General features: G+C 39.8%; 1 protein-coding gene across 2 annotated transcripts in view; it reads left to right on the forward strand.

Annotated features, from left to right (window-relative positions):
* The window catches only part of EIF4B (eukaryotic translation initiation factor 4B), a 30125-nt gene extending 2915 nt beyond the window's left edge, over window positions 1-27210 (forward strand). The window contains exons 2-15 of one of the 2 annotated variants that reach the window (XM_047065183.1): window positions 5569-5706; window positions 6750-6958; window positions 10349-10465; window positions 12561-12615; window positions 13265-13399; window positions 16640-16777; window positions 16879-17052; window positions 20010-20238; window positions 21423-21535; window positions 22752-22965; window positions 23590-23645; window positions 24206-24311; window positions 24596-24668; window positions 25063-27210. In XM_047065183.1, coding sequence (XP_046921139.1) covers window positions 5569-5706; window positions 6750-6958; window positions 10349-10465; window positions 12561-12615; window positions 13265-13399; window positions 16640-16777; window positions 16879-17052; window positions 20010-20238; window positions 21423-21535; window positions 22752-22965; window positions 23590-23645; window positions 24206-24311; window positions 24596-24668; window positions 25063-25143 — 1838 coding nt within the window. In that variant the 3' untranslated portion in view covers window positions 25144-27210. The remainder of the gene's footprint in view (window positions 1-5568; window positions 5707-6749; window positions 6959-10348; window positions 10466-12560; window positions 12616-13264; window positions 13400-16639; window positions 16778-16878; window positions 17053-20009; window positions 20239-21422; window positions 21536-22751; window positions 22966-23589; window positions 23646-24205; window positions 24312-24595; window positions 24669-25062) is intronic. The other variant, XM_047065184.1, reaches the window with a different exon arrangement.
* Window positions 27211-27271: the final 61 nt, after the last annotated feature.

The raw sequence follows: 27271 nt of genomic DNA on the forward strand, positions 1-27271 counted from the left end.
AAGAAGCAATTACCATTAGTTTTTAATGATTTTTTTTTTTTTTTAGCATTCCCGAACCCAAAAAATAATCTCAAGGTTTACTGATACCTTAGGACATGTCTTGCTAACAAAATAAAGCGCAGATGATCACAGACACAGTTCAAAGCTATGGTGGCTTGATGCTGAGTATAGTTCTGAGGGAACAAGCTTGGATGTGCCACTCTCAGTTGGAAGTGTGCTCTGCCTCTATAATGGCTCACTGGAAAACAAATCCTGAAAGCTATTTTCGCTTTTTTTTTTGTAAACAGGTTTAGGTTTTTGTTTTTTAAGTTGTTTTTTTTTAATGTTGAGAGAGTGTGCAGCACAAGAGGGGGAGGGGCAGAGAGGGCGGGGCCACAGAATCTAAAGCAGGTTCCAGGCTCTGAGTTGTCAGCACAGAGCCCAAAGCAAGGCTGGGTCTCAAACTCACAAAACGCGAGATCGTATCCCGAGCACTCAACCAACTGAGCCACCCAGGTGCCCCTTTGCTTTTTGGGTTTGTTTGTTTTGTTTTTGTAAGAGCAAAAATCCTCTTTGGATTTCTTTTGGTTACGGAAAACAGGTAACATTCTAAATCATAAAGGCAAAGTGACATAATGCAAACTTTTGAAAAGTGAGGGCTACCTGTATTACCTATCTTCAGATCCCATCCTCTACCATATATTTGTTATTCTGGGAGTAGGATACCCAGATTCAGAAGGCCAAGATTAAAACTCATAAAAATTCAAGGACAAAAACAGGAGGTAGTGTCAAAGTAATACATAGTGTTTCTTTCTAACTAATGTCATTTTAAAAATATATATATATACACATATAAATACATGTATATATATGTATACATATATAAAGCTTGAAACAGCTTTAAGGTATAATTCACATACCATATGTGTGGCTTGATAGACTACTCTGCCACTTTGTATTAGTCTCAGAACATCCTAGAATGCATTCACTTTTCATGATGGAGAAAGAATTGATGAGTATTATTTTTAAAAAACAAGTGCATGTTTCTAATTATGTGTAAGTACACTTAAAAGTGCACGCACCAAAGTCAATTTGAATTTTTATAGCTCTTCACTTACAGAAAGGTTCTAAGTTCTTTGTGTAGTGGTTAGCATGATGCGTATTGGGTGCTTGCTTTATATATTTTATGTAAATGACCAAATTTGAGTGTGGAAAAGTAAGGGGAAGATGATAGGGCATTTTGCTAGGATTGTGCCCATGTGAAGCAAGTTGAGTCATGTAACAACTGGTGGTTGAGGTGGTGAAGCTTATGAGTTCTGACTTGGTTTTTATTCTCTACTATGCTCAGCTATAGTGCAGTAAAGGTGAGGCTGCTTAACATCATGATATTGCATTGTATGAAACCTCTTGTCATGGGTGGGCTCTAAACAGCAGTGGAATTAGTCTAGTTCTAGGCACTCTGGTTTAGGTGTTCTGATTGCATTTGTACAGTATTGTTTCTTTAAGGAAACATTTGTTAGTCACTAATTCATTTTTAATTTTGGAGGGTTTGGCAAGACTCACTACCCAGAAAGAAATGCCTTGCCTATTAGAAGTCATTTCTCCCACCATCTGTTTCTTGGTATTTACAACTATTCTGAACATTTCATATAAATTAAGTCATATAATACAGGGACTTCTGTTACTAACTTCTTTCATTTAGCATATTTCCAGCATCTATCCATATTGGTGGATGTATGGGTACTCATTCCTTTCTGTTGCAAAATCTATTGTATGGACATCTACATTTTATTTATCCATTCATTGTTTGATACGAGTTTGGGCTATTTACAGGTTTTGCCTATTATGAATAATGCTGCTGTGATCTTGTACAGGTTTTTATGACACTTTCTGATTTCTTAGTCTGTAGCTACTAACATTCAGAATTGATAACCCTATAAAATAAGTGGGTTATAAAATTAGTCTGGCAAGATCTAAAATTAAGAAACTTAAGTTTTGACAGAGCCTTATCTGAACATTAAGAGCTTTCTGAATTCTCCTTCCTAAATAAGAAATAAGAGTTAAAGATGCAGAAGTAGGACTGCATTGTATAACAAATAAGCTTTATTGCTTATAGTGCTTTAAGGTGTCCTTTTTTGAAATAAAGATGTAGCAGCTAGTCAGTAATTTTGTCACTTCAGTATCTGTGAGTTGGTATTTTTAGTAAAAGAATGGAGTGATAGCAGGAAGACATTCTGAGAAAACTAAAGGAATCCTGTTTGTTTGGGTTTTTTTTTTAATGTTTTTATTTATTTTTGAGACAGAGACAGCATGAGCAGGGGAGGAGCAGAGAGAGAGGGAGACACAGAATCCGAAGCAGACTCCAGGCTCTGAGCTGTCAGTACAGAGCGTGACGCAGGACTCGAACTCACGGATCATGAGATCATGACCTGAGCCGAAGTCGGATGCCCAACTGACTGAGCCACCCAGGCGCCCCAAGGGATCCTGTTTTTTATATGGGGCTAACATTCCCTTTAGTTTGTCCTTTTATTTATTGATGTACAACCCACTTAACCCAGTGGTTCTCAATCAGGAGACAATTTTGTCTCACCCACGCAGGGGTAATTTGACAGTGTCTGAAGGCATTTTTGGTTGTCACAGCAGGGTGGGGGTTTTGGTACTGGCATCTGATGAGTAGAGGCTGGAGATGCTGTTAAACATCCTATAGTACACAGAACAGCCCCACCCCAAAGAATCACCTAGCCTAGAATGTCAATGGTGTAGAACTTGAGAAACTCTAAGAGTTAAGTTGATCAGTTGTATTATTTTTTTTATTAAGCAGGCTCCCCATCTAGTGCGGTGCTTGAACTCACAACCCTGAGATCAAGACCTGATCCAAAATCAGAAGTCGGATGCTTGACCGACTAAGGCACCCAGGCATCCCTAGTTGTATTTATTTATTATAAGAAACCCTGTTTATCAAGGAAACAAATGTTTGGTTTCTTGTTTAAGGACTTGTAGACTTAAACGTTTTTGAAAATGCTTTCTTCTAAGCTCTTTTATTTAATCTCTATGAGTATATAAAGTACCTAGTGCTTGTTCGGTAAATTGTAGTAGTAATTAAGTCAGCAGGCAGAGGATTTAATAACATTTTTGAGATGTGTGTTTTTCTCCCTTAATCCATGTAGGTTTGGCCTTAAATAATTGGGACACTTAATTGTCTATTACTTGAGGTGGTTGGTTTAACTTTTTAACCCAATTCACATCAGATTTAAAGGAAATTAAGAGTTGGACCAGTTCAATCATGTGGCAAGGGATTGATAAACCTGGAACATTAAACAATGCTTTACTTACACAGAGAATGCTGTTGAAATCCTAAACATGTCATGGGCCCAGGTATTGGATGAGCAAAGGGCATGGAGGATTTAGATAACATCGTTTCTCAGTTAGTGGAATAAAATAGTGGAACAAACATTGGCACCCACTTTAGTTGACTGATTTTACTTCTTAAGGGCCAGTTAATTCCTTTAAATCTGTTTATATTTTGACTAAGTCAGTGCTGCTACTAGATTTAAAGAAAGATGAATTACAGATCTTGTGAAAGAATTTTAGCCTGTCTTTAAATGAAGACCATCCATAATCTGGTGATTTCTCAACCAGAATTTTTTGGAGGGGACAGCAAAAGAACCCAAGGGAAAGAGAGATATGTGATTTAAAAAGACATTCTGAAATAAACAGTGCTTTAATTATTTTTAGTTGTGATGTTTATTTTGAAATTTCCAGTAACATTAAAGTAGAGTATGAGATGTGTTGGTCAAGAGTCACGGGTTTAAAAAAAAAAAGTCAAGGGGTAAAGTTGAGAAACTACGATCTAGAAAGTTGGTATAAGCCAAAATCAGACCAAAGAACAGGCTAATTCCAGATTTCTGCTGTTTTTGGTATTAGATATACATACAGAACAAAGGGGACAGAGATGCTTTAACCAAATTATTTTTATGTTGAACTTTACTTCATTGTATGGACTGACCATCAGTTCTATTTTTATTTCCCCAGTGACCAGTCAGATTAATAATTTGGTATTAGCTGATGATACTAGGTTAAACCCCATGAGAGTAACAAGGATCTCTAGCTAGCATCATATTAGTCCCCAACACTGTTTTGAATTACAGGATATGGAAAAGACAAAAATAAGCATTCCACCTCAGAGGTATGCTTTCTGTCTTGTTCAAATTTGCTTGTTAAAATTTTTCCTAGGCCTTTTGCATAAAGCTAGGGGCAATATCAATGCTATAGGACCCTTCTTAGTGCGTCCAGAGGCTGTTCATAACATTCATAGCAAACAGGTCATCTTTATTTCCTGAAAGTTGGATTTTAAAGAAAGGTGCTGGGTGAGAGCAACCTTCAGTTAAACAAATGGTTGCATCATGTTACAAATTTTTAGTCTTCTTGGACTGAAAATTAGATGAGAATTGGAACATGGAGGAGGAACTCATGATTATAAAAACCATGAAACTGATCTTTGTTACAACAAAAGCTGCTTGCTTTTTTCGGTATGTAGGGGCTACTCTCAGGAGCCAGTCTTAGAACTTTATTTAGTCCTTTTGGCTCTTCTGCATTAGCTGTTGATAGATGCCATCTCAGAAGAGGTTCTGAGAACTAGATGGAGAGCCAAGGTTAGTCCACTAAATAGAACCATTTGGAAATTCCTAAAGATTTCATAAACACAGAACATTCAAATGTGTTGGGTCTTAGGGGCTTCTTATGTTTTATCTTTAGTGCCCTATCTCATCTTCAATGTGGTGTTAGGGTAAAGAAGGAGAGAATTTTTTTTCCTAGAGGGCAGGGAGATCCAATTTTGTATAGTCTTAATCATACCCCCCCCCACCCCATTACACACACGCACACACAATAGAACTACTAACAGGCTTCTTAGAGGCTGGGGCTCCTGTGGGAAGAGCCCTAGATTTGGTATCCAAAGCCCTGGGTTTAATTCTAGCTCTGCTATCTAATATCTCTGTAACTGTAGGATAGTCATGTAACCTCTCTGAGACTTAGTTTTCTTTTTTGTAAATTGATAGCAATGATTCCTACTTTGTGTGGTTATTTTACAAGTATCAAACAATCCTCATAAATCCCATTCAGAATATGTTATTAGGGGTAGGAGTTTTGTTTTAGTTCTTTGTATACCAGAAGCTACAAATGTAGTTACCTGTCTTAAACCCAAGTAGTTACTAAATTAAAATTTTCAAATGATACACGAGTGAATATAGTAGAAAATAAAAGGTTGCCCCCATCCCAGTCTTAATGTTGAAAATCTTTTGTTGTTGTTGTTTTGTTTATTTTTGAGAGAGACAGTGCAAGCAGGGGAGGGGCAGAGAGAGAGAGGAAGACCCAGAACCCAAAGCAGGCTCCAGGCTCTGAGTTGTCAACACAGAGCTCTATGTAGGGCTCGAACTCACGAACTGCAAGATCATGACCTGAACCAAAGTACGATGTCTAACCGACTGAGCCACCCAAGGCGCCCCTATGTTGCTTTCTTTTCACAGCGCATTGTACAACTCTTTTAAATACCCAAGTAATGGTAAATAATCTTTTGCTTTTTTAAAACAGCAAAAAAGAAGAATAAGAAGGGGAAAACTATCTCCCTAACAGACTTCCTGGCTGAGGATGGAGGGACTGGGGGAGGAAGTACTTATGTCCCCAAACCAGTCAGCTGGGCTGATGAAACAGACGACCTGGAAGGAGATGGTAATTTTTTTAGTTTCCATCATGCTTGAAATTTTCATTCTCTTCTGAGACAAAACTCATTCCATAATAATGGTTCACACATGTAATCTGAAAGGAATTTAATCGTTTTGTAGAACCTTAGGTCTAAGTTTGTGTATTTCATAGAATTTTAGGTTTAGGCAATAAGAGTTCATGATGAGGGACTGAAATTGTGATTCAGGAGAACTTAGTACTAGTTCTCCCTCTTGTTAACATACTTTTCTCAAGGCTTTTAATCCTCATTTTCATTGGAAAAGTTAGGGACTAGATTACTAAAATTGTATGATATCCTGTTATTACAGCATAATCTATAAGCTGTTTATACCCAGAGTTAAGGAATAATTTGTTCTAGGAACTATTTTTATGAAGGCATGGGTAAACAAAATGGTCTGAGGAATAGGATGGAATTGAGTTGTTTTTTGTAAAGAGGGGGATCAACCATAAGGAAAACACTTTGTCCCCCCAAAAAGTTAGGAATATGAGAGTTGTCAATAATGTTTAAATACATTTGGAATGAGAGGGACCTTGGTTTGAGTCCTACCTATACTAGGATTACCATCTACTACTCTGCCATCTTTGTAATCTTGGGCACGTTACTAAATCTGAAATCTGAGTTTCCTTTTCTGTAGAATGGGAACAACCTCACAGGGTTGTTATAAAGATAAGATGGGATATAATGAATATAAAATACCTGCACACAGTAACATTCCATAAATAGTTGATACTTTTCTTTGCTGTATAAGGAATAAGAGTTACTATGATTCTGTTCATAAAAAGCCTGGGTCTTTAAAGGTCTCTAGAAACCAAGAGACAGTGAATACTGAGTTTTTTGCATTGCTAATCTGATACTGACATTTCAGAAGCATTTTCTCTGTGTAAAATGCATTTATTTAAGTGCCTTTTTATCTGTTTTTTTCCTGGTGTGGCTTATTTAATAGCGGGTACTTAGCATGGATCTTTTTATTCTCCAGCAGCAGTGAGGGGAGTTTGCTCTGATTTCTTAAACATCCACTTTTCTATCCTAGTTTCAACCACTTGGCACAGTAATGATGATGACGTGTATAGGGCACCTCCAATTGACCGTTCCATCCTGCCCACTGCTCCACGGGCTGCTCGGGAACCCAATATCGACCGGAGCCGTCTTCCAAAATCGCCACCCTATACTGCTTTTCTAGGGAACCTGCCCTATGATGTGACAGAAGATTCCATTAAGGAATTCTTTAGAGGATTAAATGTAAGTGTAAAGGTTTACAGCAATTAACTCAATATGGAGAGTAGCAAATTGGCAGTGACCAAGTCTGAATTTCTAAGCTGAGAAAGATTCTGAGGTTGTGTCTAGACTTGGAAGAAATGGGTATATAATTGACTAAGTGGTGTTTAGACCCTTTGGCTGAAAATATTCTCCTCCCACACCAATCATAATCTCAGTCTTATATCTTATTGATACAGAAAGAATCTCTCAGGAACCTATACCTCTTCTCATTAAGAATCTTAAAAGTGATGGGGGGTGGGTATTGAGGAGGGCACCTTTTGGGATGAGCGCTGGGTGTTGTATGGAAACCAATTGGACAATAAACTTCATATATTTGGAAAAAAAAAAATCTTAAAAGTGATATACCCAGAGGCACCTGGCTGGCTTAGGAGCGTGGGACTCTTCATCTTCAGGTTGTGAGTTCAAGCTCCACATTGGGCACATACATTACTTTTTTAAAAAATGATATACTCAGTTGTTTGGAAAGGTGGAAAGCTCCTCTGAACTCAGTCATTCTTCAGGCTTCTATCAAAATCCTTTTTTTAAAATTTTATTTTTAAGTAATTTTTCCACCCAACATGGGGCTCAAACTCACAACCCCAGAATCAAGAGTCACATGCTCTACTGACTGAGCTAGCCAGGTACCCCTCAAAATCACTTTTTTTTTTTTTAATTTTTTTTTTTCCACGTTTATTTATTTTTGGGACAGAGAGAGACAGAGCATGAACGGGGGAGGGGCAGAGAGAGAGGGAGACACAGCATCGGAAACAGGCTCCAGGCTCTGAGCCATCAGCCCAGAGCCCGACGCGGGGCTCGAACTCACGGACCGCGAGTGGTGACTGCCTGGGTGGCGCAGTCGGTTAAGCGTCCAACTTCAGCCAGGTCACGATCTCGCGGTCCGTGAGTTCGAGCCCCGCGTCGGGCTCTGGGCTGATGGCTCAGAGCCTGGAGCCTGTTTCCGATGCTGTGTCTCCCTCTCTCTCTGCCCCTCCCCCGTTCATGCTCTGTCTCTCTCTGTCCCAAAAATAAATAAACGTGGAAAAAAAAATTAAAAAATCACTTTTCAATGTTTGGTATGAATACTTGCAGCTAAGAAGGTGTGTAATTTTTATTTTTTTAAGTTTTAGTGTTTTTTTAACGTTTTTTAACTATTTTTGAGAGAGACAGAGACAGCGTGAGCGGGGAAGGGGCAGAGAGAGAGGAAGACCCAATCCTAAGCAGGCTCCAGACTCTGAGCTGTCAGCACAGAGCCTGATGTGGGGCTTGAACCCACAAACCACGAGATCGTGACCTGAGCCGAAGTTGGAGATGTGTAATTTATATTAATGATAGTGTGCTAAAATTATTAAGGGTTCTGTGAGCTTGGTGCCACATATAGTGGAATTCACAGTGATTATAGGCCATCTTAAAAAGCTTAAGAGAGGATGTTTGGAATGCTGATCTAGAAGATTTCAAAAAGATGGAAAAGTGAGTATAGAGGTGCTCAGGAGAAGTCCTTTTTCCAAACTTGGATTTAAAAATACTTAAGACTGGGGCACCTGGATGGCTTAGTCAGTTAAATGTCCAACTTGGATTTCGGCTCAGGTCATGATCTCGCAGTTCATGAGTTCCAGCCCCACATCGGGCTCCATGCTAACAGTGCACAGCCTGCTTGTGATTCTCTCCCTCTGTTTCTCTCTGCACCTCCCCCACTTGCTCGCTCTCAAAGTAAACTTTAAAAAAATAAAATATTTAGGACTTGGGGTACTTAGCTGGCTCAGTCAGAGCATGCGACTCTTGATCTCAGGATTGTGAGTTTGACACCCCACGTGGAGGGTAGGTTTTACCTTTGTTTGTTTGTTTGTTTGTTTGTTTGTTTGTTTTAAGGTGCATTTCCTTTAAAGATCTACTCTCTGCATGGGGCATCTGTGTGGCTCAGTCTATTAAGCATCCAATTCTTGATTTTGGCTGAGGTCATGATCTCATAGTTTGTGGGTTCAAGCCCCACATTGGGCTATGTGCTCGGAGCGTGAAGCCTGCTTGGGATTCTGTCTCTCCCTCTCTCTCTGCCCCTCCCCTGCTTGTACAAGCTCACTTGCTTGCTCTTTCTCTCAAAATAAATAAACTTTAAAAAAAAAAAAAAGATCTATTCTCTTCTTACTTTGTTTTTTGACTCCCTTCCTAGATCCTCTTCTCTGCAGTGGGCCACCAACTTCAATGGGTACTTTTTCTGATGTGATTTTTTTTTTTAAGAGTTTATTTTTAAGTAATCTCTACATCCAGTGTGGGGCTTGAACTCACAACCCTGAGATCAAGAGTTGTACACTCTACGAATTGAACCATCCAAGCACCCCACAATGTGATTATTTTTTTATTGCCCCTACAAATCATCTTCTCTGTACAAATACGTAGTACAGCTAGAAGGCTGACCTGTTTTTGATTTTACTTTCTTGGCCTCTTCTGTAGAATGCTGAATAATAACCTCTGACCCATTCAAGCTTTTCACTGAATGCTTTAGAACTGGTCTGGAGTTACTTCTCCCTTTCATATTTTGTTCTGCTGTATTCAGGAGTTGAGTTAAACTAGAATTTAAAGAGACTATAACAAAATGTGTATCTCAGGAGCCAGAGTAAAGTATCAGATCAGTGATGCAGAAGAATAACTTGAATATATGCGAAATACTAAAGAAAAAAGTTAAAGGGTGAGAAAATATGTGGAAGCCATCAAAAAGATGGTCAGAAGATAGAGGTGTTTGAAAATGGTTCTAAAATTGGAAATGAAGAGTACGTACCCTGTTGTAAATAATAAAAAAATTTGTGCCAGGTAAAATTCTATGAAACTTTAAAATGAGGAATTCTGCAAACCTACAATTAGAAAACACAAGGTAAACTCAAAATAAAACCAGGTCAATGTAAATTCTTCTTGTATTTCAAGAGTAAAAATTCAGTAGTTTGCCATCTCAGAATTCAATAGAGGGAGTGAGGCTGGTGGGAGTTTATAATCCAATGTTTGATTCAGCCAAGGATGGTTAGTATACGAAGACAGTAACATTTCTCAGATAATTAAGTCTTTAAAAAATAGACCACCTAGAAAACAACTAAAAATTAGACCTGTAGAATGAGACAGAAGTCAGGGATACAGGGACTACTCTGAACTCATGTTAATTTTTTTTTTTTTAAGGGTTAATTTCGTACTGTACTAATTGAAAAGGTCTGATGGCATATAGTGAAGTCTCTCTCCTATCCCTTTGCACCAGTTTTCCTCCTGGAAACCACCAGGTTCTTCTTTGTGAATTCTTCAGAGAAATTCATTGCATATGCAGTGATTGGGAGGGTGGGGGGAACAAATGAACGAGAACACTTAATTGGGAAATCTGTTTCTTTATTCCTTCAGATCAGTGCAGTGCGTTTACCACGTGAACCCAGCAATCCAGAGAGGTTGAAAGGTTTTGGTTACGCTGAGTTTGAGGACCTGGATTCTTTGCTCAGTGCCCTGAGCCTCAACGAAGAGGTAAAATAAATAAGGTGGGGAGTTTGAGGGTGGGAGCTAACCAGTCTTATACTTATCAATATATTTTTGGTCGGGTCACTGGCTGTTTCAAAGATTGTCATAGTATCTATGACAGAAAAGCACCGTGTGACACTTAACATTCAACATCTAGCAAGTCGTACTTCACTTGAGCAAACTCCGTAGGCCCCAATCATTCAGGGAGGTACTTAGGTGGAAAATTATAGAAGAAACCCACCACACCAACTCTTTTGTTGTTGTTGGTTTAATGTTTATTTATTTTGAGAGAGAGACAAAGCACCAGCAGGGGAGGGGCAGAGAGAGAGGGAGACACAGAATCCAAAGTAGGCTCCAGGCTCTGAGCTGTCAGCACAGAGCCGGACTCCATGCAGGGCTGGAACTAAAGAGCAGTGAGATCATGTATGACCTGAGGGAAAGTCAGACACTCAACCAACTGAGCCACCCAGGCATCTCCACCACACCAGGTCTAATAGAAGCTCTCATTTGTTGATTCAGAGCTTTGTCTCCGCTCTCATGGCTTTGCTTTTTCAATATAATCTGACCAGATCAAGGCAGATAGAAAAAATCATGTATATCAGTTTAGTGTTAAAAGGCATTATCTGGTTTTCAGGGAAGTTAATGTTTTTTTTATGGTTGTAAAGAGTTTGGAAACATTTCTCAGTGGAATGTCATTTGTAATACATGTTCCTAGGAGTCTCTTAAAGGAAAATGACAGTGAACACTCAGTTCTGCTTTTTAACGTTGCCCATAGATGTTTTTCTATCCAGATATGCCAGCAGTGTAGTAGAGGAGATGAGGGGGGTGTGGGGATTAAATCTAATTATAATTACAGTCATTTGAGTGATGGGTGCCATGTAGTGATTCTTAAGCTAGCACAAGCAGGATATTAAAGCATTTGGTTACCTGTTAGTAACAGAAGTTTCTAGTCTAGGACCTGCTTTTTTTTTTTTCCTCCTCTTTTTTACTTCTAGTGACTAGAAATCAAATTATATCTGGGAAGGAAAGGGGCTCTTTTTTCCATTTTAATGCCAGAAACCCCTCACTTCTTGAGAAGGTAGTTTGTCAAAGTGCAGATTTGGGCCATTTGTGCCATAATTCTATGGTCCAAACCTGCCACTTGGCACAATTGAAATCAACACCTCTCAAAATATTTTACCTGTGTCATAATTGAGTTACAGCCATGAAAATCTGAAGTAAATGTCAAATAGGAATAATAATCTAGGTATATAAGTTAAATATATATAAAGCTTAGTTCCAAAGTTTTTCTTTTCAGATCATTTTTAGGTTTTATTAACATTACTCCTTTTTAACTGTTCTATCTGGATAAGGGAAAGAATACCATACAGTTATCTGAAGTTTGTTGAATTATCTATTATGTAAAATGCTGTCATGGTCCAGACTTAGGGGTTTCTTTGTTTCTAGAGATTTCGTCATAGTAGTGTTTAATATAATTCTGGGTGTTTGTAACTAAAATTCACTGTTATCCTTCTTCAACTGTAGATTCTACTGGGAAATGAGGAAAAATCAGCAGTAGAATTTATTGGGTTCAAAGTGTATAAATAAATAATGATGTGGGAAAGGGAAGTCAGAGGGTATCCTGGAGGAACTGATTTACCAAAGGTAATATTGAGTGAAAGAACTTGAGATAATAGAGACAATGCTTTATGTACTGTTGCTGGTGCATATTAGGGGCTCTATAAATGCCTGAGTGAATAGTTGCTCTGGACCCAAATATGCCTTTTATTTAGTTAGTTGCCTGGGAATTATTTCTTGATAAATTGCCTTTGATAGTTAAAAGGCTCATTTTATAAAGTATATATATCTTTATAAAAATGGCTAATTGATGTGGCATTGATACAAGCCCAACTTAAATCTGTTAATTCTAAGGGATTATTTCAGTTTTCAAGTCTTTGTAAAGGATTCTTTAGCCAACAAATTGGAATGTTGGCTAGATTACAGTGTTTTTCCTTTATCTTCCTTCCCCCAGTGCTTCTGCTATGCCCAGACGTTCAAGGTCACTCATGGGATTTGTGCATAATGGGGCAAAAGGTTGGTTAATGTGGTCCTATCCTCTCAGTCTCTAGGTAACAGGAGAATTCGAGTGGACGTTGCTGATCAAGCACAAGATAAAGGTAAGAAATCTGATAGAAATCTTCCTGTTTTGTTTTGGTCCTAGGATGACAAAGCAGAGGTGCCTGTTCCCAGAAAATTTTAATAGAGATGCAGAGCAGTAGGCCTGCCTGAATCTGGAGCACTAGTTGCCAGTTAAGGATGATTTTGCTCAAGGGGGCATTTGTCAATGTGTGAAGACCTCTAGAGTTGTCAGAACTGGGAAGTGCTACTGACTCCTAATGGGTAGAATCCAGGGATTGCCGCATAAGACACAGCAAAGAATTACCCACCCCAAAATGATGGAAAGACCCTGATTGATCTAGAGGAACGTTAAATATGTAATAAATAGATTAGGTGTGCCTAGCAGCACAAGAGGGGCCTCATTCATATGTATTTCAGAGGTTCCTGGCCTGTACACAGAATGAGACCTATAGGCATTAAACTTCTTGGTTAATTAAATAAACCATGAGGTTTAATACTTACCATGAGGAAGTGAATCACTCAGTTAAGTTGAAGAGTGTGCTTTACGATGATGGGGCATCAAAGTTGGGACAACTTTGTGATGATATGAGGAAAAAATACAGTATGTTGGGGGAAGGCTCTGTGCATGTGACAAATAATCAGGCAAAAGTTTTTGTGGGCTAACTTGTTTTTATTTTATCTCTATAGACCGGGATGATCGTTCTTTTGGCCGAGATAGAAATCGGGATTCTGACAAAACAGATACAGACTGGAGGGCACGTCCTGCCACAGACAGCTTCGATGACTACCCGCCTAGGAGAGGCGATGATAGCTTTGGAGACAGTAAGTTCATTTTTATCGAGTGAGTTTCTTCTGTGTTCTGAGAACTGTTTTGTAATAGGACAGATATGTCAATGTAAACGATCACATTAGCAGAAAGGGAGTAGGAGATACAGAAAAAAATTTTATGATCTTCAAAAGAATTGATAGATGCAGAAAAAGAATTTGATAAATTTATAATTAAAAAAAACAGAATTTTGGGGTGCCTGGGTGACTCAGTGGGTTGAGCGTCTGACTTCAGGTCAGCTCATGATCTCACAGTTCGTGAGTTCGAGCCCCATGTCAGGCTCTGTGCTGACAGCTTGGAGCCTGGAGCCTGCTTCAGATTCCCTGTGTGTGTGAGACACACACACACACACACACACACACTCTCTCTCTCTCTCTCTCTCTCTCTCTCTCTCTCTCTCTCTCTCTGCCCTTCCCCCACTCACACTCAGTCTCTCTCAAAAATATACTAACATTAAAAAAATTTTTTTTTAAACCTTGCCAAAGATTAGGCAGGAGATTTCGCTCTCTTTAGGAAATAGTTGTTTATAAAGAAACCCAATAGATCTTACAAAGTAAGGAACTATAAAAAAGTTCGGCAAGATTGCTGGGGTAAGAACATTACACAAAAATTGGTTGCATTACTAGCAGCCAGCAGTCAAAATGGAATTTTTTAAGACACCTTTCAAAATAACAAAATTCGTTCTCTTCAAAGATACTAAATGTTTACCCTGTACCTGATAGTGTTGAAAGCTCAGGATATAGCAGTGAACAAAACAGACGAGGGGTGCCTGTGGGTGGCTCAGTCTGTTAAGCATCCAGCTCTTAATCTTTGCTACAGGCATGATCTCACGGTTCATAAGTTTGAGCCCCACATCAGGCTCTGCACAGACGGCAAAGAGACTGCTTTGGATTCTGTCTCTCCTCTCTGCCCCTCACCTGTTTGTGCTCTCTCTTTCAAAATAAATAAATAGACTTAAAATTCTATCCTCATTGGACATTGCTTATACTAGGGGAGAGAAACTGTGTGCAAATAAATAATTCAAAGAAAGGAAATAGAGAATATCATGGGGTAAGAGTTGGGGTGAATTACAACGTTTACACAAAGTACCTAAATCTAACAAAAAATATGCAAACCTTTATGGAGAAAGTGAGGCAACTTTATTGAAATATGTGAGGAAAGAATACTAATTCGATGAAGAAATGACGAGATAGCGGTTTGTCCATATAAAAAAATATATGTGTAATGATAGGGATAAAGTTTAAAACCTATAATGTTGAGTGGGGGGTATAAACATTTGAACAACACTATCATATAGTAGTGTTCATGCATAAATTATAAAAACGTGTGCAGGGTAACATAACCACCTTCGTGACTGGGTGAAGGTAGAAGGAATCCTTTAGCTATATTTGTGACATACTACTTTGAATCTAGTTTATATCTGACTTTTCTATCAAGTCTTTGTGACCAGACAAGCCTTGGGGAGAACTACCTGAGGTATTGCACGTCAACATTTATGCAAGAGGTTCTGCTGTTAACAGAAAGAAATGGCTCTTGAAAGAAAAAGCAGTCAGACCAAGGGTCCTGTTTTGAATCCAGGGACATGACTATTTCCTCACTTGAAACCTTGAGTTTGGAACAAGCAAGATGGATAACAAGAATGAATGTGCTGTTGTTATCCAAAGCTGCCAAGTTGTTAGAGATTCCTATTCCAAGCTTTGGGCCCATAAAAGACACGGGGAAAGGTATAGTTGTACTAAATATTATTGTAAAATCTTAGCAAACATTTGTATATTTCTCGGCCAGGTGTTTCAGTGAGTACAAGCTTATTATCATTTTAATATTACCTAAATAAAATTAAGTATACAGTTTATATGTCTCTCTAGAAATCAAATACATATTTCAGAATAAACACGTGGCTGATTTTTTGTGTTTTGAATTCTTCAGATTCTCTCCCGTGTGTAATTGTTTTACCAACATTAGCATGTCCTTTAACTTACCAATTTAAACTACCAGGGAATGTGGACAAAATGATGTTGTTTCCAAAATTAAATCATGGTTTAAAAGGAAGAAGTCATAAAAATAAAATCCTTGTTTGACCTGTGTGCATGAATTATTAAACTCAAAATGTTTTTAAGTTTGTTTGTTGTAATTGTTTCGTTCATCTCTGGAAGATGAAGTTTTCATATAAACGTTGGGGCTCCCGGGTTTCTTAGAAAATTGGAAGATCTAGCAAGTTAGCCAAAGCTAAATAGCTGCTACCTCCTTTTATAAATGCCTCACACCGTTGTAGTTTGCCGCCTGAGCTCTGCAACATTCTTAGATACAAATTTCTGGAATTTAGGCACCTCTGATACTGATATTCATGCATGTGTGTAAAATACAGTTTTCAAGTGTCATAGTAAATACATCTCTTAACTCCGTTTTTAGTGGTTGCTTTTTATAGATGCCCCCTGACTTAACCCATAGCTTGTGCACTCGACAATTTTTTAATATTATACACAACATTCCTGTGAATCTCCTTGTACATGTCTTTATTAAATGTCCTGTTATTTTCTCAGGATAAATTCCTTGAAGTTGAACTGTTGCCCCAGAGGGTACAAGTGATTTTAAAGTTTTTAATGCATAGTTCTGAATCCAGTTTCAGAGTGGTTGTGCTGTTTTAGACTCCTCAGCAGTGTGGGAATTCACTTACTCCCCCAAACTTGGCCAACACCAGAGGTAGCTCTTACTTACATCTTCACCATTTTGGTGGTAGAAAATGTTCTGTTAATTTTAGTTTCTGTTACTTAAGTAATAGCCAATCACTGTCCTGTGTCACATCTATTTTTCTCTTTTTGTTTGCCTTCCCAGACTTAGGGCTTGTGTATTTTCCCATGCGAAAGTTTTTAAGTGTTCTTTGATTGGTTCTTTGGAACCAATCAAAACTATAGATTTCAATTATATTTCCTACTATATTTGTCTTTAATGCTGAAAATTCATTATGGGCTGTATAGAGATTTTATTCTTCCTTAACTCCCTCATAAATTGTTGACTTAGCATTTATTGAATCAAAAATTTTTAAATCAAATAACCAATAAAAGTTATTTCAGTACACGTTTCCACTTTGCATTTAAAGTGATTTGTTTTTATAAAAACAGACCTAGCAGTGGCTGTGAACTCATGAAACCAAGCTGACCTTGTGGTCTTTCATGCTTCTTCCTATTAATGGTGTCAAAGAAAAGGGAATGACGTTGTTTTGTCTGTTTTCTGTCCAGAGTATCGAGATCGTTATGATTCAGACCGATACCGTGATGGGTATCGGGATGGATACCGGGATGGCCCACGCCGAGATATGGATCGATACGGGGGCCGGGATCGCTATGATGACCGAGGCAGCAGAGACTATGATAGAGGTCATTAAAAAACAACTGCGTTAAATTTCTTTCTTTCAAGAACGTCTTGCTTGCCTTTATTTCCTCTGGTGTGATGATCATAATTTGGGATATATTTATAGGTTACGATTCCAGGATAGGCAGTGGCAGAAGAGCATTTGGTAGCGGGTACCGTAGGGATGATGACTACAGAGGAGGCGGGGACCGCTATGAAGACAGATACGACAGACGAGATGATCGGTCATGGAGTTCCAGAGATGATTACTCTCGGGATGATTATAGGCGTGATGATAGAGGTAATCATTTTCTTTTATTTACATAATAGGGAAGACCACTGGAGAAACTGATTGAAAAATTATCAGTTCTGTCTCATACCCCTGAAGTGGGTTTTGAAACAGGGTAGAATTTACACGTTGTAAGAGATAAAGCAGAGCCTAGTAGAAAGAGCATTGGACGAGGATGACAGAATGGAGATAAAGCAAAGGCTAATTCTTTTTAGTTGCCTTAGCATATAGATTTTTCAGTTAAAATTTATTGAATATACAAAGGAGAAAAGGAAAACATTTGCCACGCAGTCTCCTAGCCAGTGATTGGCACTGTGGGGTTAAAAACCAAGTGTTGGTGATTTCAGTGCCATTATGCCACAGTAATTGACAGTCAATTAATGGTAAGATGTAAGTGCACCTATTCTAAAATTATGCCCCTAATGTTAATAACACTTAAGTAAAAACATACTGTGTTACAAATCTGACCTCTCACAACGTATTAATAAATGGCCAGCATCTGTGTTCTGACTTCATTGATATCAAAAAAAAACTGGTCTAGAATTTCTCCAATTATTTTTAGACAGCTTGTCTACTACTCTTTTTAACATCCCCGTGTTAGCCCTGACTTTGTGCCAAGTGCTTTTTTTAAAAACATTGCTATTAACCATTTCCTCTATTTCCATTCATGAAACCTAGAAATAACAACTAACATTTATTGAGCATTTACTCTGCACCAACGGTGAGCGGAGTACACTTACAGGTAGTATATGATCTTAAGCATTCTATCTAGTATAGGTACAATTATCATCTCCACTTCACTAGTGAGAAAAGTGGAGGCTTGATATGCGCTTTGAATCTCAACTCCTGAGCTTTTTCCTCTCTCATGCCATTGTTGCCTCCCTCAGTAACTGCACACCTGATCTTTTTTTCTGGTGATCTTGTCTACAGCTCCCTCTAAGATCTGCCCCCTTATCTCCAGAGTAGCTGCCACTGGCTTTGTTCATACTTCATTGCTGTGCTCACATTACTAACAAATTTCCCTGCCTTGTTCCATTCTTTACACTGGCCCAAATTGTCTTTCTGGAACAAGAGCTAATTAGATTATTCTTTCATGGCTTTTTTTTTTTTTTTATAGCACAAGTTGGGGAGGGGCAGAGAGTGGCTGGGACAGAGGATCTGAGGTGGACTCTGCAGCAACAGCAGGGAGCCCAATGCAGGGCTCAAACTCAGAAACTGCGAGCTCATGACCTGAGCCAAAATCAGGTGCTTAACTGACTGAGCCACTCAGGCCCCCCATTAGATTCTTTTAAAAGCCTTCCTAGTCTCTCCATGGCCTGAAAGATAGCCTTTCTTCTGTTCCTCTGACATACAAGGGTCTTTAGTGCTGTCTCCCATCCCTTGGACATCTACCATTAAGCTGCTCGCTCAGTTTTCTAGACTTTCAGGAGTCACCACTTGGAAGCCTTCACAGGTTTCCCCAAACATAGCCCCAGTCTAAGAACTTCCATATGGATAAATCTGTTTTGTCCAGTTTAGCATACCGTATTCTTTTTTTTTTTTTATTCTTTGCTGAATTGCGCTCCTTGCAGGCAGGAACTAAATACTACCCCCAACTGTCATATTCGTGGCCTTAGAATGATACCTAAAATATAGGTGCTCAGATTATATGTTGAGTTGGTAAAATAAATGGAAATTATCAGACGGAGAAGAAAAGGATGTTATTGTGTACTATAGTGAAAGGAGCATAAAGTTGCTTTGATTTTATGCTTTGATCCACAAAGTACTAACTGTAGGGCTTAAATGAGTTAACTCTTTCTGACCCCCAGTATTACCCTATAAAAGGGAAGTTAATGAGCCCTTCACAAAGTTATACATATTAAAACTGTATCAGTTAGAGGTACCTGGCTGGCTTAGAGGGTATGACTGGACCTTGGGGTCATGAGTTCAGGCCCCATGTTGGGTACAGAGATTACTTAAAGATCAGATCTTTTTGAAAAACTGTATCTTGGAAGTTTATATAAATTGGCAGTTAAAAACCCGTCTAGAAAATTTAAATCTTGGGGTGCGTGGGTGACTCAGGTAAGCCTCTGACTCTTGGTCTCAGGGCCATGAGTTTAAGCCCTACATTGGGCTCTGCTCTGAGCATGAAGCCTGCTTAAAAGGAAAAAAAATTAACATTGCCAAATGATACCCTTTTTTTGTAGATACATACATATGTTCTGTAGTGAGAGTATAAAGACCTGCACGGGGATGATAAAACCCGAATTCAGTGTAATGGTTGTGAGAAGACCGAACACAGTTAGGCGTGTCATCAGAGGAATGCTACTCAGGAACCTTCAGTGGGTATTGTAGTGTTTTATTACTGAAGCCAGGTGGCTGACACATAGGCCTTATACCTTCTTTATCTTTGGTATGTTGGAAATACTTAAGATAAATACTAATTTTGAGAAATAGGATTTCCTTGAAACGTTCTGACAACCTGGATCCAAAACGAAATCAAATTCCTTTAGACTTTGTAATCAGCTATTCAGTGTTCTATACTGTACTCTGTGAATCGCTATAAGTTTATACTACACAGAGAGACAAGAGTATAGGCAGTAGAGTCTTACTGTTACAAGCTCTTAATGAAGTAATCCATCATCCAGACCACATTTTTGACCAAGATACTCTTCCATCCAATAGTCTATCATAGACAGTTCTTCCCAGGTAATCAGTAATCGTGATGACTTACCATTTAAATTTTTACCCTTTTTTAGTCTTTCCCTCAGTCTGGCACTGCATCATCGGCACTGTAGTGGAAAGATTGATTGGATTTGGTTATTTAAGCCACGCATTTTCTAATGATCTCCCTTCCCTGCTGGATTGGTTAGGCCACTACTCTGAATCCCTTAGAGCGTTTTAGAAGAGCTGCATCTGGGAATCTGGCTTTCAGCCATCAGCTTCTGGTGATTTTGAAGAACTATTACTTAGAGTTTTATTTAACTTAGGTCCCCCCCAAAGACCCAAACTGAATCTAAAGCCTCGGAGTACTCCTAAGGAAGATGATTCCTCTGCTAGCACCTCCCAGTCCAGTCGAGCAGCCTCTATCTTTGGAGGGGCGAAGCCCGTTGACACAGCTGCTAGAGAGCGAGAAGTAGAGGAGCGGCTACAGAAGGAGCAGGAGAAACTGCAGCGCCAGCTGGATGAGCCCAAGCTAGAGCGACGGCCTCGGGAGCGGTGAGCTTCCCCTCGACTGTGGGCTTCCTGTCCACAAGTCTAGTGGCTCCGGGGCGGGGGAGGGGGGGGTGCATCCCTAGGGCACACTTGGGAAATTTTGACCTTGTTGGTTCTCACTAGCATTTAGTGGACGTGGGCTGGGACTGCTAGGCATGCTGGAGCGTATGGGACACTTTTCATCCAGTGAAGAGTTGCCTGTTGCTCACAATTTGTAAAAGGGCTTAACCAGGCTTAAACTGTGACAAATATAAATTGGTGGTAATTGGTGCTAATTTAATATAGGAGTTGTCAAATTATGGCCTGCTCCTTTTTTTATAAGTAAAATTGATCAGGGGCGCCCTGGTGGCTCAGTCGGTTAAGCATCTGACTCTCTTGTTTCAGATCAGGTCATGATCTCACAGTTCATGAGTTTGGGCCCCCATGTCGGGCCTCTGTGCTGACAGCCCAGAGCCTGCTTGGGATTCTCTGTTTCCCTCTCTCTCTGCCTCTCCCCCACTCACATTCTCTCTCTCTCTCTCTCTCTCTCTCCCTCCTCCTCCTCCTCCCTCCCCCAAAATAAACATTTTTTAAAAAATAAATAAAAATAAAGTTTATTTGACCCAGTAAGGAAAATTGCCAAACCTTGCTTTAGTATATGAAGTAAAGCCCCACCTTGGTGAGGCAAGTGGTTGAACCTCTTTCCAAGTTACTGGGGATAAAGTAGAGAGAAAATGTTTTTGCCTATATTAGACGTAAGTTGTAAGTTATTTTCCATTTATTTTTACTTGTGTGTATGTTACTTACTTTATCCAAGGGTATTTCAGGATCGTAAAGGAGTCGTTGCTTAAAATGTTTATTATTGAAAGGTGGCACTGGATCTAATAGGGTAGAAACGTTCTGAAAAATGGCCTAGTTTTGAATGACTTGTTGAATTGTGTTACCAGTAAGGGAGGAGGGCTGGAGATTATGTAGGAGAATGTTCTTAACCCTAGTTGGTGCTTGCTGAAGTATTTAGAGCCAAAGTATCTTCATGTCTGCAGCTTTCAGATGGTTTGAGAGACAAGATGCACGCACGCACCCCCAAGTAAAGCAAGCATCATAAAATATCAATAAGTGATGGTTCTTGAAGGGGCAGCATGGGTCCATAATGGCCTTCATTTAGCTGGACATATGTTTTGTTTTGTTTTTTTAATCTCTTTATACAGACACCCAAGCTGGCGAAGTGAAGAAACTCAGGAACGGGAACGGTCCAGGACAGGAAGTGAGTCATCACAGACTGGGACCTCAGCCACATCTGGCAGAAGTAAGTCAGACCAGGGTGGGTATCATGTTATCGCCCTTTTCCATAAAGTAGCCATAACCAAACTATGCAGAGCCTTTAGGGTGTTAAATTCAGTCATGGACATTTTATTTGGGTTAGCATAGATTGATTGGAGTGTCACATCTCATGGTTTGAAAAATCTGAGAAATAGGTGCCAGAAGCGACGTAGGTGACCTGTCTAATAAGCTTCCACTAAAGAGTATACTTGACTGCTGGATTTTCTCTTCCTTTTGCGGACATTCCAGAGTTTTCCTTTACTTAGAGCAGTCACGGTCCTACAGCTCTCTCTGAGCTGCTCCCAGGGCCAGCCTTTTTGGATGTCCTGTGCGACCGGAGCAGTGTCTCAAGCAATGATCTTCTGCTCTTCATCCATCCTTCCTTCCTGCCTTGAATTTATTGATTCGTCACACATGTTTAGTGTTTTGGAAACAGCAGTTCAATTATAACACCTCCCTTACCTTATTACTGTGAGCCAGTGTTTTTTTGTTTTCTCCTCTCACCTCCAAACTGATTTGTGCTTGAGCACTTCAAAGTATGGCTCAAGGATGAATTTCCAAATCACCTCAGCCAAGTGTTGCAGAAGTTTTCTGTCAGACATTCATACTGGAGTAGCCTTTTAGTGACAGGACAATAATGCCTCTCTTTGTAGCGAGGTGGGAGTATGATGGTTGGGTTGATTATATACCTCCTGAGGAGATTGCACTTAATGTAGGAAGAATCTAACAAAATAAACTTTTAGTTTTGAGGAGATATTTAGTGCCTTTAAGAAAAAAAAAACATAATGTAGGTTTTGTTTTTCATAAATGTATATCCCATTTTGTTCTATGTATGTGGATTTGAGGCTGCATCAGGGTCCTCTTCACACATGTATGTGTATCCTTCTCCAAGTACAAACATTTTAACACAAAATGTAGCAAGGCTATAATCCCGAAGTAAAGAGTACTAGTTCCTAGGAAAGGAGGTGGCTGTCCTTGAGAAGCTGTTGTATTTCCTATTTTTCTTGGATCCGTAAAACATTTTCTCAGAGTAACATTTGGTAACCACTAGTTCGGGGATAACTTATCTGTTGGGAGTCGGATGGGGTCTATATTTAAGAATAATGATGAAAAACAGTAAACTTGGGTGTGGACCATTTTCTATTCTGTCTGATTGTAATAGATGGTTGTATAATAATTTCTCTCAATAATTTAACCTTCCTACTCTGACTTAACAGATGCACGAAGGAGAGAGAGTGAGAAGTCTCTAGAAAATGAAACACTCAATAAGGAGGAAGACTGTCACTCTCCAACTTCTAAGCCTCCCAAACCTGAACAACCTCTAAAGGTAATGCCAGCCCCTCCACCAAAGGAGAATGCTTGGGTGAAGCGAAGTTCTAACCCTCCTGCTCGATCTCAGAGCTCAGACACAGAGCAGCAGTCCCCTACAAGGTGAGTCCGCTTAGAAGCACAGCAGCTGCTTAGCTGTAGAATCTTAAACATTGTGGTATCATAGTAGAAAGTGCCCTGGATGGGGTATCTGGGCAGCCCAGTCAGTTGAGCCACTGACACTTGGATTCAGCTCAGGGATTTTAAAAAATTATAAAGAAAAAGAAAGTGCCTTACATAGCAGCTTTTAAGTTACGCTCTTTGCTCTCAATTCAAATTCAGTGGTGTGCTGGAGCTGGCTCATTAAAGCTAATTGTTCAGCTTTCTAGAGTTTTGATAACTGGTTGGCATCACTTTGGCTGCTTGAAACCTGCAACCTGGTCATCAGAACCTGCTGCAACCACATTTGGCAGCGTGGCTTTGGGGGTCGATTCACTTCCCTAAGTCTTAGGATCCTCATGTGTAAAATAGAGAATTGTATTCACCTTGTGTGATCGTGATGATTCTACAGGACATGGTACTTAGTGAGTGTTCATATAATTGCTTTCATTGTTGTCTTTTCTATACTTTAATGTTCCACAGTGTTAAGTCTGTATTTTTGGTTCTCTGTAAAGCTTACTACTTTATAAGTTTCTTACCGGTTCTTTCCCTAAGACTGATAAACTTGATTACATGTTTTCCTTCCAGTGGTGGGGGGAAAGTAGTTCCGGCTCAACCATCTGAGGAAGGACCAGCAAGGAAAGGTAAGACCAAAAGGAAGTTGGTTTTTCACATAGATAAGAGGCCTAAATAAAAAGCCTATAAAGATAAAGGAGTCCCTAAATAATTGAACTTAAATGTAATTTTGCACCTGTTTTTGTATTAAAGGTTCTTAGATTATCTGCCTTTTCTTGCCAGTAGAGGGCAAAAGTGGTCTCTTTGGAAAAAGCATGGAGTCCTGCCCTTTCCTGGTAGAACATTTCTTTGAAAGGGGAAAAAAAGAATCGGAAGGAAATTAACATGCTCAGTCCAGATTAGAAATGTCACCATCTGCAAGGCCAAGGTCACTACAACAGCGTCATAGTCCTTATTTCCAGTTTGCTCCTCATGATGGCGTAACCCTAAAGTGGAATTTTTTATTGGGTCTTATTTGGGGGCGAAAGGAATGTGGAAAGAAGGGTTTAGGAGAGAAATCTGGGTTGGGGTGAGGTTGAGTTTCCCTCAGTGCACATGGGCACACTTTTCTGCAGCTGAAAGGAAACTTAGGGACAGTACTTAATATTTTACTTGCCTTCAATTTATTTTTGCATCTTCACACAAACAGATGAAAACAAAGTAGATGGGGTGAGTGTCCCAAAAGGCCAAAGTGGGAACTCCAGCCGTGGTCCAGGAGACGGAGGGAACAAAGACCACTGGAAGGAGTCAGATAGGTATGCGTGTTCTCTCTTGCCATTTGTAATCTTTCATCTGATGCTGGATACATGTGTCCCTGTAGTTAAGAAGTTCTTGGTTCTCCAAGTGTTGCCATATCTCCTATGGTAAACAAAGGAAAGTCAACCAGTGTGGACAGTTAACAGTTCCAAGGATCTGGAAGCAAAATGTCCAGATAGCAAGCACTGTTGGCTGGAGGGGCCCGTTCAGTGCCTCCCACCTGCTTGTGGGTGTTGAGAGAGTCCTCTCCTAAAGACATGGTTTTACACTTACATCTCTGCAGGAAAGATGGCAAAAAGGATCAAGACTCCCGATCTGCACCTGAGCCAAAGAAACCTGAAGAAAATCCAGCTTCCGTAAGTGTTAGATGCTAATGGATTTCTCTCAGCTCACGTTTGCCATTGAACTCCTTCATGCTTGGGGCTGGAATCCGAGTGGTTGGAAATTGTCAATCAGGCATCGTTGCTTGTTTGAAATTGTAAAAGAAACTTAGTTTTTTCCAGTTTTCTGCCTTTAAGTCTCACTACTCTTACTCCCCCTCCAAGATAAAAGGAGGTGGAGGTCTCCTGTAAGAACACCTGGGCCTCTGGCCTAGCCTCCCTAGCTACTCCTGGCCAGCGTAAAATGCTAATGAACAAGGAGGTGGGCTTGACCTGGCCCCTCCCTTTTGCCCAAGTATCATTGTCCTGTTTCTTGGGTTTTGATGTGCGAGTTCAAGGCTTTGGTGATTTTCTCACTCGTCTATTCCAGAAGTTCAGTTCTGCAAGCAAGTATGCTGCTCTCTCCGTTGATGGCGAAGATGAGAACGAGGGAGAAGATTACACCGAATAGACCTCTGCATCCTGTGCTTTCTCCTAGTCTCTCCACCCTGGAACATTCGAGAGCAAATCAAACCTCTATCCAGACAATAAAACTCACCATCTCCTGGAGACCTTTCTTAACTTTTTTTTAAAAAAACAAAAAACAAAAAAACAAAATGAAATGAAATTCTTTTGCATGCTGCTGCAGCCTTTAAAGTATTGAACTAACTGGAGAATCGCCAATGTAGCCAGAGAGAAAGAGACGTACAGCTTTTAATGGAAAAGTTGTGCATTTTTACGACACATGCAGTTGCCTGTGTGATTAGTGCCTGGGGGCCTCCGTTTAGCAAAATGGCAGTGACAGTGATGCAGTGTCTGGATCTGGTTGGGCAGTAGGACAGGTTTAAGGAAGAGTGAGAGTTCTATCTTTTCATTCTTAATATCCTATTGTGGCACATATGAATTCTCAAACATTACCTGAATAAATTTTCCATCCTCGGAAAGGTAGGCTTAGTCTCTCAAGTTGTTTTTTAGTCTCCAGGAGGCTGCCAGCCCCTCTTAATTCTGAGTTACTGGGGCCAGCCTAGGGGGAATTCCTTCATTTTTACCCCCCAGGGGGGTAGTGGAGAGTGAGTCTATAGGCCACAAAAGAATAAGGACTGCTCAGTGACCAAAATAAGTGGGAAAAGTTGTGGTTTGAAAAGAAGCTGCGGGGAGGTGATGGATTATTTTGCACCAGTAATAAGGGGAAATGGTATGACCTCCAGTAAACACCAAGTGGTTACTTCCTGGAGCAGGAAGCACTTATGGGTCATGGGAATTCCCAAGTCTTGTATGTCCTGGTTTTGCCCTTCCTTAAACGCCATCCTTCCTGAAAGTTCACATCCATCTACATTCTGCTGAAATCTTGAAGCTTTAAAAATGTAGACTCTTGTACTGGGCTTCTGATCTTAATGCTACTTTTTGCTATCACCTCCCAGAAAGCAGCTTCTATTTAAATCACATACCTGATCTAGGCATTCTAGACCCGCCCCAGGGAGCAGAAGCTAATGAGGAATCACTGCTTTTCTCAAGCAAATCTTGGCTCCTTCATGTCTTTTGACTCTCACTCCTTCCCTCCTCCATTCCTGCTCCTACTTCTTTGACTCCTTTTACACCTCAGAAGATTATAGAATTAATGGTCTTAGGTGGTGAGTGAGGGTGGATAAATAGGGTCAAATTGTGAGCCGTTCTTATGACCTTGATTGGGGCTTTTTTTGTTTTTACAAGTTTCCTTCTCTCCATTGAAATCCCACACCAATGTTTGGATTGATAATGTGGCCTCAACCAATGTGTGGTTTTTTGGTGGGTTTGTGTTTCTTTGTTGTTTTGTTTTTGTTTTTTTAGCTTCCCTTGAGAGAATAAATGATAATGGAGAGAACTGTGTGACAAGGTCCTGGTTTCTCTTGCAACACAATAGCTTAACTTGCCTGCTTTTATGTGCACCTTTGTACCGTCAGCCCGGTAGACGGCATCCTTCGGGGTGATCTCAGTCTCTCGTTCACAAGCCCTTCACCCATCGGTCCTAGATTAGACCCTGTCTGGCCACGCAGACCTGTTGGTTTAGGAGTGCTGCAGCAGTGGGCATAATGAATGAATCGTTTAGCCAGTGGACATAGAGAGGCTTACCAAGTGAAGTAACTAAATAATTGGCTTGGATTGGCCAGTAGCCGGGAAGTGGCTTTTAGAGATACCCAAGGCTGAAAGGAGTTTGTTTGGTTGGGGTTTTTTTGTTTTTTGGTTTTTTTTGGTTGAAAAAAAGAAACCATTTGCTGTAGATGATGAAAAGGTAGGGTTTGCCCTCTACAAGTCTACTTCCAAATAGTTGTCTCCAAAACTTTTTTTTCCCATTCCCCTCTCCTGCCCCCGTTATAACAGAAACGGGTTATGTCCCGCTCCTTAATACGTGTAAAATTTGTACAAAATATCTTCTATGAAAATGATTTGTAATCTGTAGACTTAATACCTGGGAGATGTCTTGAGATGTAAAATCCCATCCTTTGGGTTGTGGGGTTTTTTTTGTTTGTTTTCTCCAAATAAATCTGATCTTTAAAGTTCACTTCAATGCTGAAATTCTTTTGACCATATACTCCACTCCTGTGCCTTTACAGGCTCCCCAC

Source organism: Lynx rufus, unplaced genomic scaffold (assembly GCF_022079265.1).
Source record: "Lynx rufus isolate CCGP_SWC_20201006 ecotype Redwood Valley unplaced genomic scaffold, mLynRuf1.p SCAF_7, whole genome shotgun sequence".
NCBI lineage: Eukaryota > Metazoa > Chordata > Mammalia > Carnivora > Felidae > Lynx > Lynx rufus.